General features: G+C 40.9%; 1 protein-coding gene across 7 annotated transcripts in view; it reads right to left on the bottom strand.

The window, feature by feature from the left end:
• Positions 1-20,445, bottom strand: part of HERC1 (HECT and RLD domain containing E3 ubiquitin protein ligase family member 1) — a 228,114-nt gene that overhangs the window by 60,407 nt on the left and 147,262 nt on the right. For 6 of the 7 annotated variants that reach the window (XM_062206099.1, XM_062206101.1, XM_062206100.1 and 3 more), the window contains exons 35-40: positions 16,365-16,604; positions 15,886-15,969; positions 13,190-13,710; positions 10,527-11,302; positions 8,454-8,652; positions 5,412-5,572 (exon numbers count right to left, since the gene is read on the bottom strand). In XM_062206099.1, coding sequence (XP_062062083.1) covers positions 5,412-5,572; positions 8,454-8,652; positions 10,527-11,302; positions 13,190-13,710; positions 15,886-15,969; positions 16,365-16,604 — 1,981 coding nt within the window. The remainder of the gene's footprint in view (positions 1-5,411; positions 5,573-8,453; positions 8,653-10,526; positions 11,303-13,189; positions 13,711-15,885; positions 15,970-16,364; positions 16,605-20,445) is intronic. The other variant, XM_062206102.1, reaches the window with a different exon arrangement.

Below are 20,445 nucleotides of genomic sequence, written 5' to 3' on the forward strand. Positions count from 1 at the left end.
CTGTGTGGAGGCACTAAAATAAAATGTAAATATCCCATTCTTCAACAAATGTTTACTAACATACATTTATATTTATTGGCTGAATTATTATTATGGTCATAAATGATGGTTTTCTAATACTATCATTTCTTTCAGAGTCATTAGTTGTATTCCATTCTAAGGCAAAGCATCTTCTTTCTCCATCAGTATGGACTTACAGATTCTTACTGGATTCATGGGTTATTGTATGTTACTATGACTATCATTATCTATTTTTATGCCACAAACCTTAGATTTGGCCACTAGAAACCTCTCTAGTTTCTACACATCCCTTAGGCATGTGCCCATCAATCTCTGAGCACCTTATTAGTTTCTGGCACAAGTTATTTCAGGCTCATCTCATACTCATCCCTGAAATCAGCCATTTTCCCCAGGAGATCTGGGTCCCTTTTAACAGAGAACAGCATTTAGAAGACAAGATTGTGGCACCAGGTGTCCTTGGTGCTATTGAAGAATGAGCACTCCCAGGCCCTTTCATTAGAAAATGTTACTGGATACCCTCCGCACTCTGCTTGGCTCTGATGCCTGATGCTGAACATTTTCTCATCCCACTCAGTCTCCAACACTCTAAAGCCAGGTCACTCCCCTGCACACAAGGAGCTCACTCACCCTAATCTGGCTTGTTAGCCCCACTCTAGGCCATCATACCACCCACCTCACAAATCCTGCTGGCATGAATGCCTACCTAGCTTGGCCCTACTTAATGGTGAAATAAGGGAGTGAGGGAGGGAGGGACTCTATGACTTTCATTTTTGCTCAAAAAAAAAAATCAGTATTGCTACGGTGACAGCACCTCTGATAATGACTGAGAGACCTCTGCTTCTGGCCATGAGGAAATAACAGAGATTGAACTTATCCTCCAACTTTAGGAAACCAAACAAAATATTTCACACATGAAACAGTCATCTACAGACATTAGACAGCAGGCAGTGTAGGAAAGTAATCCTTGAATGAGGGAAACAAATGAGGTGAGCAATACACCTGGCCTCAGCTTACCGCTGCAGTACAAGAAGGATGAACACAGACTAAACTCAGTGGCCTTTCTGAGTTGAGGAGACACAGTTTTTAATTCAGGGAGGTCAAGGTATCTAGAATACCAGGGCAGAATAGTAGAAAGGAGAAGCTATATGAGAAGGAGAGAGCTGCACAGAAAGACAGCTCTAGAAATGTGCAAGAGGTTCCCTTCTACCTCTCGTTTCTTCAGCTGATACAGCAGATAGCCAAGTCTAGGGAAAGAACCACTCAGAAAGAGCAAGCAGAACAATCCCAGCTTAACACAGGGTTGGGAAGATTTTGTATTACCATAAGCTGTAGTAAAAAGCCCATGTAATGTATTAGACACTGATAGAATACTAGTAGTAGGTAGTGGGCAGAAATTAGCCAAGACATAAGGCTATTCCAGTTCCACTTAACAAAGTTTAAAGGCAAGGCTTGAAAGGATCAAAGCATTTCCAAGTAATTTAACTGCATCCCAGAAAAAAATTAAAGTATTTAAAAAAAAATAGAGGGGCCAGGCAGGAGATGGTGGACTGGATGGGATGTGTTTTCATAATCTGGTGCTATGAGACCACACCATCTTCAGAGAGACCAAGAAGTCAAGCACTGTGTTCAAACTGAAGTGCATCACTGAGGGTATTCACAAACAGTTCCTCGACAAGCAGCAGCTGTATAGAGATGATTAGCTCCTAAGTGATGGCAACAAGCTGAAGTGTAGTTCCACCAGCCAAACCACACAGCCATAGGCCCTGGCCACAGCAGGGCTGACCTCCAGGCAGATGATGTCTTTGAGGCCTTGCACACTGAGTCCTTCTCCAGCCCTCCAGAATTGCCAGACATCATGAAGCTACAGGAGTCAAAGAGCAGTGGCAATGAACAACCCAGGCAGAAAGAGCTCCCAGCCCAATCTCCAAAGGTCCATTCCACACAATGTCAAGAAGAAAAGAAAATATTCCATCCAGCTAAAATTCACAACGTCTGGTATCCAATAAAAAATTACCAAGGATACAAAGAACCAGAAAAATGAAGAGAAAAATGAATCAACAGAAAAAGATCTAGAAATGAGACAGATGATACAGCAAAGACTCTAAAACAGGTATTATAAATGCAGTTGATACTCATTATTCACAGATCCCATATTTTTAAATCTGCCTACTAAACAAAATTTATTTATAAATATAACTTATTTGTGCTTTTGTGGTCATTTGTATACATGCATAAGGTGGCAAAAAATTTGAGTCTCCCAAGACACATGTTCCTAGCTGAAGTCAAAGTGATGCTCTGTCCCGTTTGAGCTTTCATACTATAAACAAGCACTGCTCCATGGACCACTTACTGCATTTATTGTGTTTCTGTGCTTTTTCTTGGCAATTTCACTGTTTAAAATGACCCCCGAGCACAGTGCTAACATATTGTCTCATGTTTCCAAGCACAAGAAAGCTGTAATGTGCCTTATAAAGACAACACATGCCAGGCATGAGTTATTATAATGTTGGTCACGAGTTCTGTGTTAATTACTAAATATAGTATATTAAACGTACATTAAATATTGTATCTAAACAGAAAGTCACATAAAACAAGGTTATACAGGGGTTGGCACTGTGGCATAGGTTACACATCTGCTTGTAGTGCTGACACCCCTTATGGATGCCAGTTCAAGTCCTAGCTGTTCCACTTCCAATCCAGTTCCCTGCTGATGGCCTGAAAAAGCAGTGAGGGACAGCCCAAGTGCTTGGGTCCCTGTATCTGTGTGGGAAACCTGGAGGAAGCTCCTGGCTTCTGGCTTTGGACTGGCCCACTTCCGGCCATTGCAACCATATGGAGAGTGAGCCAATTTGATGAAAGATCTCTGTCTCTCCCTCTCTCTGTAACTTTGCCTCTCAAGTAAATAAATAAATCTTAAAAAAACAAACAAACAAACAAACAAAAAAAACACAACAAGGTTATATATTGACCAGTTGATGAAAATGTGACCAGAAACCTGACCTTGTATTTCCCCTAAAAGCAATGGTTCAGTATTTTCTATTTCTGTGTACACAGTGCCTTCTTAGAACATACCAGTTGTTAACAGTGAGAATCAACTGTTATTCCATATATTCAGTAAGGCAGAGGAAAGATTGAGCATGTTAAACAGACATGGAAGATGGAAAGAAAAAAAAGATGCAAATCAAGCTTTTGGGGATGAAAAACTACAGAGTCTGAATGGAAAAGTAATAGGATAAGATAAACAGCAGGTTAGACACTGCAGAAGAAAAAATTACTGAATAAAAACTCTACAAAATGAATAACTATTCATTATGGGTTTCTTAGTATATGTAGAATTAAATGTATGACAATAAAAAGTGTGAATGCTGAGCAAGGAGACATAAAAGCACCTTGCTATAGGAATTTTTTACTATATACAAAACATTACAATATCACTTGAAGGCAGACTGTTATAACTAAAGATGTGTACCATAAACCTGAAAGCAATCTAAAAATACAAAATAGAGCTGATAAGCCAACAAAGGAGATAATACAGATTAATAAAGAATACTCATTTAATTCAAACAAAGTAGAAAAGGAAGAAAAGTAGAACAAGGAACATATGGGACAAAACAGAAAGATGGTGAATTTAAATTCAATCACACTAACATATACATTTAATGTGAATGGTCGGAACATAGCAATTAAAAGGCAGGGAACATCAGACACAATTAAGCAAGATCCAACCAAGGGCTGTCTTTACAAAACATTAGGCCGGCACCGTGGCTCAATAGGCTAATAGTCCACCTAGCGGCGCCGGCACACCGGGTTCTAGTCCTGGTCGGGGCACTGGATTCTGTCCTGGCTGCCCCTCTTCCAGGCCAGCTCTCTGCTGTGGCCAGGGAGTGCAGTGGAGGATGGCCCAAGTACTTGGGCCCTGCACCCCATGGGAGACCAGGATAAGAACCTGGCTCCTACCATCGGATCAGCGCGATGCGCCGGCTGCAGCGCGCCGGCCGCGGTGGCCATTGGAGGGTGAACCAACGGCAAAAGGAAGACCTTTCTCTCTGTCTCTCTCTCTCTCACTGTCCACTCTGCCTGTCCAAAATAAAAAATAAAAATGAAAAAAAACATTAAACATAAAGATAACATGCGCTAAAGGTAAAATAATGGGAGAAGATATACCAGTTTAACAATACTTTTTTTAAAGAGAAAGTAGATTTCAAGGCAAAGAATATTATCATGGATAGAGTCATTTCATGATAAAAGAAGTCAATTCATTAAAGACATATGAATCATAAATGTTTATGACAGACCTTTAAAATATATTAAACTCAAACTGAGAAATGAAAAGGGAAATGACAATTCCAGTCACTATCTGAAATTTCACTATCACTTGCTCAATAACTGATAGAACAATTGGACAAAAACAATCAGTAAGGTTAAAAAAGACTTGGAGAATACTATTAACCAATTTGACTTCATGAACCATTTATAGAACTCTCCACTCAACAACAGTACAATACACATTCTTCCCAAGTATACTTGTTATATTTACCAAAATAGACCATACAATGAACTACAAAACAAGTTACAATAAAAATTTAAAAGAACTGAAATTATGCAATGTTTTCTAACAGAAGTAAAAATCAGTAGCAGAAAGATACCTAGAAAAACCTCAAATATTGAAAATTAGTAATATACTTCCCAAATAACCCAAAGGCCAAAGAAAACACCAAAGGTTAATTAGAACTTTTCACTGAATGAAAATGAAAACACAGCATTTCAAAATGTGTAGGTTGAAGCTACCACAAGAATATAGAGGGAAAGTTATAGCACTAAAAATGACTATATTAGGAATGAAGAAAGAGCTGATAAACTGATGTATAGTACTTTCTTTTCCAAATAGCCACAATTCAATCTATAGCTTCAAAATGGGGGCCGGCACCGTGGCTCACTTAGCTAACCCTCCACCTGTGGCACCGGCATCCCATATGGGCACCGGGTTCTAGTCCCAGTTGCTCCTCTTCCAGTCCAGCTCTCTGCTGTGGCCTGGGAGGGCAGTGGAGGTTGGCCCAAGTGCTTGGGCCCCTGCACCCTCATGGGAGACCAGGAGCAAGCATCTGGCTCCTGGCTCTGGATCGGTGTAGCTCCGGCCGTCGCAGCCATTTGGGGGGTGAACCAACGGAAGGAAGATCTTTCTGTCTCTCTCTCTCTCTCTCTCACTGTCTAACTCTATCTGTCAAATAAAAAAAATGGAATAGACAGTTCAGTTTGATGGGGCAGTTCCCCAGTATATAAATCACTTCTTTACCTTCACTGAAGACAAAACAAAATGCCCATGAAATAAAGTCCCACACATCTGAAATGTCAAGAGGTTTGGGTATCATAGTGCATGACAGCACACGCACCTGTGCGGTTAGCTGGCCTTGCTGACTGCGAATCAGGAGAAGTTAAACTTTGCCTCCTTCCTACTTCATCAGAAGGAGAGGTTGGTAACGATGATATTGGAGGAGTCTGTGCACGACGTGTGGGAAGTACAGTGGTAGTTGGGTAACTAGAGAACATTTGCCTTTAAGAAAATAACAGTGGTTAGCATAAAAATCCAGTTAGGAAAATAATATACACATCACAACCTTCTTATAGAAAAATACACAACTTGGAAGATTACACAAGTTAGCTATGATTTAATGGATATGAAGAGACTCCTCAGTGTTAACAATCATACAGTACTTTGACCATAAAAGTAATAAAACTTTATCATTTATTTGTTGAACAAAATGTACACAACACAGCAGGTGGGAGAAATATAGAAGCTAACAAAATAGATGAAAAATGCCTGCCTTCCTGGAGCTCTTCTTCTACTATAATACCAAAATAGTAATTGTATTTTAATATGCATAAAATAGTTACAGACTAAGGAAGACAGATAAGTTATAATTACTTTAAACATAAGTTTACTTGAGGCCAGCACTGTGTAATACTGAGTAAAGCCACTGCCTGCAATGCCAGTATTCCATATGCGTGCCAGTTCAGATCCTGGCTGCTCCACTTCTGATCCAGTTCCCTGCTAATGTGCCTGCGAAAGCAGCGAATAATAGTCCAAGTGCTTGGGCCTATGCACCCAAGTGGGAGACCTGGATGGAGTTCTAGGCTTCCAGCTTCAGCCTGGCCCAGCCCCAACTGTTGCAGCCATTTGGGGAGTGAACCAGTGGATAGAAGATTCTCTCTCTCTCATCTCCCTCTCTCTAACTCTAAATTTGAATAAATAAATCTTTACAAAAAATAATAAGTTGACTTGCTAACCATGAAACTATTCACATGGACTTAAAATAATAGCTTATGGACAAGTTATGGAAAGAAAAAAATAATTGTCATAGTCACCCAGCACAACTGAAAAACAGAATATGGAGGCTATGCCAATTGAACAGAGTGGGGAAGGTACAGAGGAGGCAGCCTCTCTGGAGCTGAGAAAGGATAGGGATGAGACAATAAAGTCCAAGAAATACCCACTGACTGCTCTTTAGAGTTATCCAAGAGGAGGAGGAACTTCCTAAGCATCAAAAAAGGCTCTGTTTGCCTAGTCAAATAACTGATCAATGGTACATGCACGGGGAGCTGTAGTTCCCTGATTTTTCTTCCTTTAACTGATGCTTACCCAGGCAGAGACAACCATAGCTCTAATCAAGTCCCAACCAATAGCAGGGAAATGAAGACTGAGAAGAAAGGAGTTTCAGACAATGAGAAAAAAAGAAAGAAAAGAAAGGAGTCAAAAGGCCTGGTGAAATGCCTGCAGGAGCAATGGGGCACGATTCTACTGCAGATCTCATGCCCACACCAGTCACAGCTTCAAACGTGACAAGGAGTCATGGAGGCTCTACAGATGCCTTGGATTCCATAATTGCCACAGTGGTTAAAACACATATTACAATTGTCTATCATTTCTTTCGTCCTCCTTTTTTGAACACAAGTACTTCCTGGAACCATTGCTCAAGTAAAACAGTGAAGAAGCAGGAGATGCATGGAGAAAGATAACCATAGTTACGCAGACTACTGTTCCTTCTGCACAAGACCGTAACAGTACTTCTCAAAGTGTGAGCTGAAGACCTCTGCATGAGATTCACTAAGGAAAATGAATTAAAAGCAAACAAACTATGGGCCCCACTAAACCTAATGAATCAGACTTCCTGGGAGCTATAGCCCCAGAGCTTTACAAAGTCTCAGGTGGTTCTTACACACTCCAAACATTGAGAGTCACTACAAGAACAACTCCCCTCTTCCAGTAAGATGCTGGTCTACATAAAAGGAAAAACAGCAACCTGTCAACTAAGGCAAGTGGGAAAAGAAATAAGAAAGTGAGAGGTAGACTTCTAATTCACTTAAGCTATATAAGAAAGCTCACACAGCAGTTTCTCTCTAAAGGTCTTCTCTCAAAATACTCATTTACATATATTTCTGGCAGGAGCTTCATCTGGGTCTCCCGCATAGGATTGGAGCCCAAGCACTTGGGTCATCTTCTGCTGCTTTCCTAGGTGAATTAGCAGAGAGCTGGACCACAACTGGTGTCCCTATGGGATGCTGGCATTGCAGGCTGTGGCTTAACCCATTACGCCACAATGCAGGCCCCAAAGAAGCATCTTAAGACATGCTCTTTGAATTGAAAAGTTGTTTGAGGGGCTGGTGCTGTGGTATAGTGGGTAAAACAGCCCCTTGCAACACCAGCCCATTATGGTGCCACTTTGTGTTCCAGCTACTGCACTTCTGATCCAGCTCCCTGCTGATGTGCCTGGGAAAGCAGGGAAAGAATGCCCAAGTGCTTCAGCCTCTGCACCCACGTGGGAGATCCAGATGAAGCTCCTGGCTTTGGCCTGGCTCAGTTTTGGCTGGTATGGCCATTTGGGGAGTAGATGGAAGATCAATCTCTTTCTCTTTCTCTTTCTGCCTTGTCTCTCTATAACTCTGCCTTCCAAATAAATAAATATTTTTTTAAAAAGTTGTTTGATCTTATAGTAAGAATGACAGTAAGAATTATGCCTAAAAGGGAAATCGCCTAAGAAAATCATTCTCATGGAGATGAGCTTTTTCTGCATATTCTCAAATTCAAATTAGAAGCATATACTGTAGAGAAAAAAAAGTATCCAAAAGTCTATCTCCTCCCCTCCCCTCAAAGCAATGTGGCCCCTGGGGGATGGAGTGTGAGAGCACTTGCTGGATGGCAGCATGGACAATTAGCTCCAGGGGCTGTCACTAACAAGTGCTGGGACTTCGGGGAAGTTCTAAAACTTCTGAAGGACATTTCCAACTTCAGCCTAATGAGTCTGACTATCTGATCTCAGGTTTTCTCCTAGCTCTGGAACGCTACGATTCAATTGGCATACTACTCCTAAAAGGACAACCATGTCCTCGGAACAGGAAGCATCAGTGGGGCAGACAGTAGAGGTCAGCTTCCCTACCTGAGCAGGCTAAGCGGCATCACTCCTGGGGACTCAGAGGCAGGCACCGTCTCTGTGTCAGTGACTGGGGTGGTGGCAGTTGTCGTGTCCTCCAGGGAGCTGCTCATGAAGGACGTGGTGCTCGAGGCCGAGGGGCTGGTGGTGACTGGTGTCTGCGCCTGCTGGGCGTGGTCACTTTCTTCAGCTTGTTGATCAATCTCTGTAGATCAAGGTGAAAGTCAAGAAACAAGTAAAAATTTAGCTTTTCAAAGTGACAGTGGAAATGTAAAACTTTTAATTTTAAAGGTCTCTCAATATATTTCACAAGTATCAATTTCTAGGAAAGATTTACCCTAAAAACTTATATGTGTATATTTTATATCATTATATTCAGTACCCTGGTCTCTACAGAAACTCCTTTTACAACCCTTTGTAACTACTCATTTCTGCTTTTAGAGAAGAGTTTGCTTCCTTTAAAGAAAAAAGTCTCGGGGACTAGTACTGTGGCATAGTGGGTTAAGCTGCTACCTGCAGCAATGGCATCCCATATGGGCGCAGTCCTAGTTCTTGCTATTCCATTTCTGATCCAGCTCCCTGCTTATGGCCTAGGAAAACAGCAGAGGATGTTTCCAGTGCTTGGGATCCTGGCTTCAGCCTGGCCCAGCCCCAGCTGTTGCAGCCATTTGGGGAGTGAACCAGTGGATAGAAGATTCTCTCTCTCTATCTCTCTCTGCCTCTTTGTAACTCTCTGTAACTCTGCCTCTCTGTAACTCTTCCTTTCAAACAAATGAATAAATCTTAAAAAAATTTTCCTTACATAAAATACACAGACCACGGAAGTAGGAGACTTTAAAATGTCTCTGAGAAGCTTTCAGAATATTACATATTTTGAATCAAACCAATAAACTTTGGTACTTTTGTGGCATGAGTTAAGTTTCACTTTTACAAACTTTAACAATGATCATGATGATCACTTTATTTTTAAAATTTTTTTAATTTTTGACAGGCAGAGTGGACAGTGAGAGAGAGAGACAGAGAGAAAGGTCTTCCTCTGCCGTTGGTTCACCCTCCAATGGCCGCCACGGCCGGCACGCTGCGGCCGGCACACCACGCTGAGATGATCATTTTTTTTTAAGAGATATTTATTGATTTGAAAGTTAGAGTTATAGAAGAGGCCGGCGCTGCAGCTCACTTGGCTAATCCTCCACCTGCGGCGCTGGCACCCCAGGGTTCTAGTCCCGGTTGGGGCACCAGATTCTGTCCCGGTTGCTCCTCTGTGTTGCTGTGGCCCGGGAAGGCAGTGGAGGATGGCCCAAGTGCTTGGGCCCCTACACCCACATGGGAGACCAGGAGGAAGCACCTGGCTCCTGGCTTCGGATCAGCGCAGCGCCAGACATAGTGGCCATTTGGGGGGTAAACCAACGGAAGGAAGACCTTTCTCTCTGTCTCTCCCCCTCACTGTTTATAACTCTACCTGTCAAATAAATTTTAAAAACCAGGAAATTATAGATAGATAATTATTGTTAACATAAAAGTAACAAAAAGAACTGTTTCAGGTGCTGGTGTCATGACAGTGTTTTAAGATACCACTTGTGACCTTGGCATCTAGTTGGAGTCCTGGCTATTCCATTTCCAATCCAGATCCCTGGTAATGGGAAAGCAGTGGAAGTCTGTCCAAGTGCTTGGGTCCCTACTACTCAAGGGGAGACTGGGATGGAGTTCTAGACTCCTGGTTTTGGCCTGGCCCAGGCTTAGCCATTGCAGGCATCTGGGGTATAAACCAGCGAATGGAAGATCTCTCTCTCTCTTCCCCTCCCTTTCTGTCTGCCTTTCAAATAAACAAACAAATCTTTTTAAAATACACACACACACTTGACAATGCAAAGATGGAATAATTTGCAAAAAAAAAAAATTTATAAAAACAAAACAGAAAGAACTGTTTAACCTTCCAAAGGAAAAACAATATGAAGAATGCTTTGGCCAAAAATAAATTTTACAAATCATATACAGAATATATAACATCTGATACTTTTGAATATAAGTAATTTAAATAGCATACACACACACACACACACACACCCCAGTTAAACATACCTTGCTTAATTTTGCCCCCAAACTGGTCTTCCAAAAGCCCATGGATGACTAATTTATAGATCATGGCTTGAGCACGTTCCAGATCAGCTAATCCCAACGCTCTCTTTATGGGCGACCGCATGACTGCTCGCTTCACCATGTGTCGCATCAAGAACTGCAGGGCTGCACGCATCTCCACATCCTCGTGAACAACTGGAGAACTCGCACAGTCCGAGTTGTGGCCGTTTTCAGCCAGAACTTTTGGTATCAGCAATAGCTCAGCATATTTACTACAGCCAAGAAGAGCACTCAGCGATTTCATAGCACCGAGGTAGAGATAGGACAGCTGGACTGCTCTGATTTCTGACTGGGCTATGTCATGGTTTTTGGATATATGTTCATGATTTTTTCTTTTTCCTTCTGTTATCTGATGTTGGGATTCCACACCTGGCAGCGTCGGATCTAAAGAAAATGAAGCTATTTCACTCTCTGATTTGGAGCTTGTGGTGCCCTGACTTTTGACGTCGTCAGATGTCAAGCCTGTTCGCGCGTCTAAGGCAGATTCACTCTCGGGTTTCTGCTCAGTGTCCCCTTTCTCCTCAGACTCGTGACGGTGTTTCTTTTCATGCCGCTTGGTGCTCTGTTTCCCCATGTCTTCGTGAATGCCAGTCAGATACGTTAGGTCCAGCAGCACGGATGCTGTTAGGCCTCGGAATCGGGCCACATCAAACGGCAGTGGTTCACAGGGCTCCAGATTATACAATGGAGTATCACTAGGCGACCAAAAAGTTGGGAAGCTTTAATAAAGATCAGAATGACACAGGAAGAAGCAAGTGAGGGAAAGACAGGAGGAAGGTACAGAAAATAATGTAGACAAAATAAGATGTATCATGTATACAATACAGAGAATAACTTACACAAACTAGAAATGTCATTGCAAACAGAGAGATAAATGAATCTATTATGAGAAAATGAAGAGGTGTGATGCTAAATGCCAAAGCAATGAGATGTACATGGTTTTCAAATGAGGATATTCACTACTACATAACATAAGCTAGGAGCTGGCAAATGTTCTATAAGGGGCCACAGGTGAAATATTTTAGACCTTGCAGGGCAGATGGGCTCTACTGCAAAAACTCAACCTTGCCATCATAGGGCAAAGGCAGACACTGATGCACCTCATAAATGGTGTGGCTACGTAAATCTACTTGCAAACCAGGAGGTTTAAGCTAGTTGCGAAATTTGTAAAATAAATCTAGGTTATTAGGTAGGTAATGGCCATTTATAGCCTATTTCAGAGAAGACTTTGATTCATTAAAAATTTACTTTTTAGTCTTCAATTGATGTTTCTAAATTATAATTTAACCATAAATATAAATATATATTTCTTGATATCTGACAACAATTTCCTAAAGTTTAACAATAATCACACAAAATGTACAGAAAGCTGTAGTAAGTACTTACACAAAGTTTAGTCATATCAACCTAAATCTTGATCTTATCTTAATCTTCCTAATCTTATTTTGACTTTGCCTCATTATTTTTAATTTTAAACTAAGTTTGCATCTTATCAAGGCATGATAAGTCCTTTCTGAAATAAGGCAAAGAACAAAAGAGAAGACAGACATTGTCACTGCTTTCTTACTTGTGGAATCAGAGGAAGATGAAGTTCATTAGCTCCTCAAATCATATGTAAACATTACATATGTGTATTTTTCACATATGAGAAAGTTCATCACATTCACTGAATTTTAAGACAGTAATACTTCCCAAAAAACACTAAGAACCACTGTTTTAGAGTTATATTAACATATAACATTATGGGAGTCACATTAGGCAATATAATGAATAACATAAAAGCAATGATTTCATGTGAAGACTCTCCAAAAACCTCATAGGAGATGTGAATTATTTAAAAACTATACATAAATTTAAAACTTTTTTTGCACCAAAATAAGCATATCTTTCGATGCTATTTTCTGTGAACTTGTTGAAGTACCACTGTATTTTCAAATGATACAATTACATAGCAGCATTAAACAAATGAATCCCCTAATGAATGGATATATTAGATATAACTTTTCAAACATTTAAAATTCTTAACACAAATCCTATCTAAATTGCAGAAACATCTAAATTCTTTTAAATATCTAGCTTGTGTCAAATAATAATGTAATTTTTATATTTATTCCAAATATTGCACATTGACAGGACAGAATTATGTGCTTTAAAAAATGCAAAGCAAGAATACTTAAAACAACAGATAATTCAAAACCTAATTTTAGTCATTCACACATTCCCATCATATAGTCCGAACTCTCCTAACACAAAATGTAAACAAATCAACTGGTTGGCTTTTTACTTTCTCACTGTGTAATGGAAATGATCAGAAAGCAGAAAGCCAAATGAAAAATATAGAGAAGGAGCCCAGTTAAACCTAAACTAGTGAGCTTGCCATTTCTTCTGCAAACAAAATAAATTTAAAAACTATATATTCTACAAACCACTAATATTTCAAGGGACAGAGGTTCAAGAAATATTCCTTTATGAAATCAATACCCAGCTCTATGAAAAAGAATTTAAGAAAGTGAACTGGAAGCTCACTTAAAATATATAATTACTCACTGTCCACAGACAATGGCCCATTTCATCATTTGCTAAAAATGTAACTCGACAGATCATACCTGATGGTAATTTCTGCTTCATCCCATTGGACCTTGGCAGATGTGCTGCCCTCTTTGACCACTCCCAGCAGTGTGGCATGGCGCCCAGTCTGCTTGTGAACACAACGGCCTCCAACTCTGAGACCAGCATCAACTCCTCCGATCACGGCCAGAACAGGCCACACCTCTAAGCAAAGGGTCCTCAGCTGTGGCTCTGAGAGGTCAGCAAGGCCGTGCCTATTGTGTTTGCCTTTCTCTTCCTCTTTGCTCTCCCTTTCTTCTCTCATTTCATTTTCTTCTCGGCTCTGAACTGAGCGGCTTTTCTTCAGCTTCTGACCTGACTCTTTAATACACATTTTAATTTTGTGCAGCCTTTCCATCATTTTCTTGTTAATGCAGTAAGTCCAACGGTCCGTTCGGTGAAGGATGCGGATGAGCTGAATAGTGGCCTCAGCCAGCACTGTTGCTACCGGACTACAAATAGGATCGCCTGGAAGTAAGTCTCGTGGCGTACCGCGCATCTGCATATCACAAATTTTCACCTAGACACAGGAAAACAGTGTGGGAAATGTGTACTAGCAATAATTCTCCTTATTTAGTTATTATAAATTCAAATATATGGAATCCCATATTGAACTTGTGTTGGCCTTATAATACATGTATACTATAACAACTGGCCTGCTAGCAAGGAGTCAGGAAATGTTACAGACCTATTGAAGTTATGACTTATTATGGTCTGATAGAATAAGCTGCCCTGTTATTTAAACCTCCTGGAGACCATGTAAGAACCACTTAAAAGATAGACAAAGGGAGCTGGTGCTGTGGCATAGTGGGATGGGCTGCCGTCTGCAGTGCCGGTATCCTGTGTGGGCACCCAGTTGAGTCCAGGCTGCTCCACTTCCAGTCCAGTTCCCTGCTAATGTGTCTGTGAAGGCAGCAGAAGATGGCCCAAGTCCTCGAGCCCTTGCACCCATGTGGGAGACCAGATGAAGCTTCTGGCTTTGGCCTGGCCCAACCCAACCCTGGCCATTGTGGCCATTTGGGAAGTGGACTAGTGGATGGAAGATAGCCCTCAGCAATTCTGACTTTCAAGTAAATGGAAAAATTTTTTTAAAAGTGGACAAAGACCAAGGTGTATGTGGCCTGACTGAATTTCATCTAAAAAATGCCTTGTTTCCATCCTCAAGACTTCAGAATAATAAGTTGTGGGACCATCTTACATTGTTCAAAGAGCACAAAGGTATTAAATCACAGATCCAGACAACTGGGATATTCCCAATCTGTACAAACATTGCAAATAAAACATGGGAGTTAAGAGAGCAGCAAGACTTGGATTCAAATCTTTTTTTAGTTTAAGATTTATTTATTTATTTGAAAGACAAAGTTGCAGAGAGAGAGAGAGAGAGAGAGAGAGAGAGATCCATCTTCCATCTGCTGGTTCACCCCACAAATGGCACAATGGGCAAAGTCAGGCTGATCTGAAGCCAGGAGCCAGGAGCCTCCTCTGGGTTTCCCACGTGGGTGCAGGGGCCCAGGCTCTCAGGCCATTTTTCTGATGCTTTCCCAAGTACACCAGCAGGGAGCTGGATTGGAAGTGCAGCAGCTGGGACTCAAACCTGAAGCCACTTGTAGTGGCTTCACCTGTTATGCCACAGTGCTGGCCTTTGGGTTCAAATTTTAACTCTGCATAACCTTGGAAAATTATTTAATCTCTCTAAATCTTAGTAGTGTTCTCATCTGAAAAAATGTAAACAAATTTTAACCTGTCTCCTACAGCTAAAAATTAAATTAAACTCTGCACATAAAGTGCTTATTGGTACGGTGCCAGACGTGCTGTAAATAATGCTACATAGTCTAAATCTGAAGAAATTCATAGTTTCTTCACAGCTCACAGATGTTGGGAAGCACCATGCCATCATTTTAACTAGGATAGCCAAAAGCTATTTGGGGCAGCAAGAATATCATCAGGAAAAAGTATGGTATCAGGCACTGTGGAGTCTGTTTATTTCATCTCTAGTTCAGTTTTTACTGCCCAGCTGGTCAAGAACCAGTTCTCCTCCCTCATGAATGGCTAGCCTCACTTCAGCACTTACATTATAGAAAAAGTGTCCATGCTATAACCTCAATCCCTTCCAGCAAAGTCACTAGAAATTTTAAAGTCAGACCTAAGTTATCCTACATCCTCACGAAAAAGGATGTGGTAATAAAAAAATCCACCCATAAGCACAGACAGACCACAAAGAAGTTTGTCTCTGGGTTTTAGATAAAAAACCAAAGGTTTCACTGAGATTCATTTAATATTGTTCTTATGAGGTTCCTATTTACACCATCCACAAAGACTGTGAACTCTCCCTATCATTATCTGGAACTTCCAGTACTCAACTAATGTCATTCTAAATTATTTCTAGATTTCTCTCAAGTCCATAATTGCCAGTAAACCAGATTATCCCAACTACTTTCTATAATTTCTGTAATTGCACATTTGAAAGTTGGCTCACTATATTCAAACTGTCAGAATACCAAACAATGTCTTAATTCAGAGAAAAGGTGATTTCTAAAAATATCTAGCCTTCTACAAAAAAAAAAAAAAGATTCAAGTAAGATATTTTTAGTGATTGAGAAAGCTTACTGTACTTATTAGCTGTATCTGATAACAATATTAATAAAAATAACAAATATCCTTCATGCTCAAGCATAAAGGTTTAAAGTTGCATTACCTTTTCACCTGGATTACTGCTATAGAACATTACGCATGGGTACAACTCTGCTGCATCTACATCTTCAAAAGCTAACTTGGGCTCCTAAAGTATGACAGAGGTGAGGAAAAGAAAAAAGAAATAATTTTTTTAAAAATTGATAATATCTAGCCACATTAAAATTCAAAGCACATAACACAAAGAAGAAAAGTTAACAGAGCCAAATCTTAATCAATCTTGCTAACAACCCAGGAAACTGCAAGGGAATAAATGACCCCAATTTGTTCACCCATTTGAAAAATCTTAACTGGGATTTTACTATCTTCCTGTTGTTTGGTGCTGACAATATAATAAAAAGCAGAAAATATTAAAGAAAAGGAGAGGAGCATGGATAATCTATAAATAATCAGCACTTGAAAAACTGGTTTGAATGTAAAAAAAAAAAAACAAAAAAACCAAAAAACAAAAAACATGAAATACTTGTGAATGGATTTCAGTACCTCTCCATTTTTCCCAAAGGAAATGGTCCTGGCTTCCATGTCTAACACACAGGTGATGAAATCTCCTTGGGTAAAGCTGGACAAGGTCAGAGTCTGTTCTCCGTTGTGATAGAGGTTACCACTGTAGGCCCTATAAAGCCACATATCTGAGGTAGTGCGGTGGTTAAAGTCATGTACTGGCCAGCGAGAAACTCCAACACACGTGCCTTCATTACCTCTGTTTTCCTTCACAATGTAAAACTGAAATAAAAGTAGTAATGGTCATTAATACTTTAAAAGCCTGTTTATACATTATCAACTATATTAACCAATACTGGGGAATATGTTTATAAATAATATTTATGCATTTATGGGAACATGTTAAGTTTCTTTTCAGCCTAAGTGACAATCACACAAAAATGAAACAATTTCATCAGTTTATAAAGATTTAGAATAACCTTTGAGTATCTATACCATTTATAGAAGCAATTTTAACCTACAACTTAATTATAAAGCTGAGGAAGTATGTTTAATCTAGAAAATCATTAATGGAGAGCTTCAATTTTTTACATACTGATTTGCTAATTACTCTCTTCCATTCAGCACAGTTAAGATTACAATACTGAGATTGCCATTTTAAAAACAGTCTGCTTGGGGCCGGCACTGTGGCATAGCAGGTAAAGGTGCCAGCTCCAGTGCCAGCATCCCATATGAGCATCAGTTCAAGTCCTGGCTGCTCCACTTCTTACCCAGCTCCCTGCTGATATGCCTAGGAAAGCAGTGTAGGATGGCCCAGGTCTTTGGGCCCCTTCACCCACATTGGAGACCTGAAGGAGGCTCGAGGCTCTTGGCTCCTGGCTTTGGATCAGCCCAGCTCTGGCAGTTGCCATTTGGGGAGTGAACCAGTAGAAGGAAGATCTCTCTTTCTGCCTCTGCCTCTGTGTAACTCTGCCTTTCAAATAAATAAATCTTAAAAAAAAAAAAAAAGTCTGCTTGTGTTTTGAGATTTGATGATTCTTTACAGCCCTTTTCTCTACTGTTTAGGAAGTGTTTTTTCTTCAAATTATTTGTTGAACTGTTTACTTAGTGTATGGTTAATCATGTGAGTATAAAATAACCTGAAAATAGTTCTTTTTTTTTTTATTTTTTTTATTTTTTTTATTTTATTTTTTTTTTTATTTTTTGACAGGCAGAGTGGACAGTGAGAGAGAGAGAGAGACAGAGAGAAAGGTCTTCCTTTGCCGTTGGTTCACCCTCCAATGGCCGCCGCGGTAGCTCGCTGCGGCCGGCGCACCGCACTGTTCCGATGGCAGGAGCCAGGTGCTTATCCTGGTCTCCCATGGGGTGCAGAGCCCAAACACTTGGGCCATCCTCCACTGCACTCCCTGGCCACAGCAGAGAGCTGGCCTGGAAGAGGGGCAACCGGGACAGGATCGGTGCCCCGACCGGGACTAGAACCCGGTGTGCCGGCGCCGCAAGGCGGAGGATTAGCCTGTTGAGCCACGGCGCCGGCCTGAAAATAGTTCTTAGTAAAAATTAAGAATGGGAGGCCAGTGCCGCGGCTTACTTTGCTAATCCCCTGCCTGTGGCGCTGGCACCCCGGGTTTCAGTTGTGGTTGGGGTGCTAGTTCTGTCCCGGTTGCTCCTCTTCCAGTCCAGCTCTCTGCTATGGCCCAGGAATGCAGTGGAGGACGGCCCAAGTGCTTGGGCCCTGCACCCACATGGGAGACTGGGAGGAAGTACCTGGCTCCTGGCTTTGGATGGTGCAGCACAATGGCCATAGCGGCCATATGGGGAGTGAGCCAATGGAAAAGGAAGACCTCTCTCTCTCTCTCTCTCTCTCACTGTCAAAAAAAAAAAAAAAAGAAGAAGAAGAAGAAGAAGAAGAAGCAAAATTAAAAAAAAAATAAGAATGGGAATAGGAGAAGGAGGAGGAAGAAAGATGGGACTGTGGGCAGGAGGGAGGGTACGGTAGGAAGTAGTACTAGGTTCCTAAATCTGTATATATGAAATACATGAAATTTGCATACCTTAAATAAAATAAAAATTTAAAAAAAGGCCTGTTTGCAACAATAGCCTTTTACTAGTATCTGGGATCTTGACTGGCAAACAGTTTCCTGCACTAATATAAAACTTCTCCTATTTCATGAAGGTGGTTCACTGGCCTAGAATGTTTGAATAAAAAAAAGTGGTTTATCCTGAATACCTGCCTCTCTTCTGTGAAAGTCTGAAATGTTGGTTCATTTGGGGTAGAAAGTGCCCACTCAACCAGCCCCCAGTAAAAACTTCTAGCCCTGAATTTCCAATGACTTCCCTAGAAATATCACACACACGTTACTTGCTGTATTTTTGTTGCTAGGGAAAGACTATGCTGATGGGAGGGAGAGAAAATAAGGAAGCCTATACAGGATTCTTCCATACTTCATCTGGGTCTCTGCCTCATTATCTGGCTACATACCCTTACTATATCCTTTCAATAAATTTCAGCCATAAGTACAACTATATGCTGAGTCCTCAGTCCTTCTGTAAATCTCTGAATACAAGGATGCTCTTGGATGCTCCTGACACAGTGGTGGCAACAATGAGATTCACGAGAATAACTCTGGTGCATTAAAATACAGTTACAATATTATTTAGGGGGCTGGGGGGTGGAAGAGAAGAGTACAGCAAAGACAGAAGTCCCATGCTCAGGTGGCTACAGAGCTACAGATGGTATGAAACACAAGGTGAAAGGTAAAAGTTGCCTATGGAATTTTAAAATGATGGATCCGATCACAGGACAGCTGGCTTGCTAGATCCTTTGGCTGCTTTTGGCTTTACAGCTAACATTGGGAAAACAGAGGAGCTCAGGAAAAATTTGTGTCACTCTCTCAGAGAAAGGACCAAAACATTTCCACAGACAGGATATGGATGAGCCCAAGAGTAAAAATTAGTTTGTACTTGTTTTCTCCTCTAGTGGGAAGGGAGAGGGTTAAAAAATCTGTGAGAATGAGCTTTGGGTAGACTAAAAAACACTAAAAGTGTGTGTTCCTCTTTCCTCCAACTGGCAGGTTCAGTTCCCAGGGCTGGAGCAAAGCTTTAAACAGAGGAGAGAAAAAAGGAAAAGAGTCACTCCAGCTGTTTTCTTCAGTCCAGCTACTGCCTCTCACTACAGGAACTGCTTTCTCTCCCCCAACCCCCAAGTAACCCTATAAATGCTAAATTTACTACTAGGAAGTTGAGGAAATTAAAAATCTGAGGTCAGAGAAAAGAAATGTTTAAAAAATCTGTTTTGTGGTACCTGCATCTAGATATATGATAAAAACTGGTGCAAATGTTGCATTTTGGGAACTTTATAAATGATAAAGGAACATCCTGATCAGGGAAAGCTGCAAAGGATAAACATGTTAGTGGGGTACAACTTCCTTGCCTTTTACCAAGAGTGAGTAGACTGGAATCCAAGCTCTGAGAGCACTGGAAACAACACAAAGATCTGGAACTGATTTTCTTTGCACATTGGAGTCTTTGGCAAAAGGGAGATAAAATAAAAAAAGAGGCAAACTCCAAATGGAGATATATAAAGATGAGCTTCTAGAGCTTCAAAGCGCAGTCTTTAGTTGCCAATGAATTCTTATAAAATCAGGTGCCCCGAGGCTGATGATTGCCCAACCTGAAGTGCATGTTTTTGAGGGGGTCAATTTGGACTCTATGACTGACAAGTAAAAAGAGTATATGGAAGCCTCATTTGACACCTGGACTTAAAACACCTATCTGGTCCAACCACATCTAGGCTTTCCTGTTGCCCCCAAAGTTTCTGGCTTTTTGGAATCGTGAACTGATATACTGTAAACTCGAACCTGACTGTAAGCTAAAACCTGGCTGCTGCTGCTGCTGCTGCTTCTTTTTTTTTTTTTTAAGATTTATTTATTTTACTTGAAAGTCACAGTTACACACACACAGAGGATTTCCATCCATTGGCTCATTCCCCAGATGGCCACAATGGCCGGAGCTGAGCTGATCCGAAGCCCAGAGCCAGGAACTTCTTCCGGGTCTCCCATGTGGGTGCAGGGGTCCAAGGCTTTGGGCCATCTTCTACTGCTTTCCCAAAACCTGGTGTTTTCTA

This window comes from Lepus europaeus, chromosome 11, assembly GCF_033115175.1.
Source record: "Lepus europaeus isolate LE1 chromosome 11, mLepTim1.pri, whole genome shotgun sequence".
NCBI classification, from domain to species: Eukaryota; Metazoa; Chordata; class Mammalia; order Lagomorpha; family Leporidae; genus Lepus; species Lepus europaeus.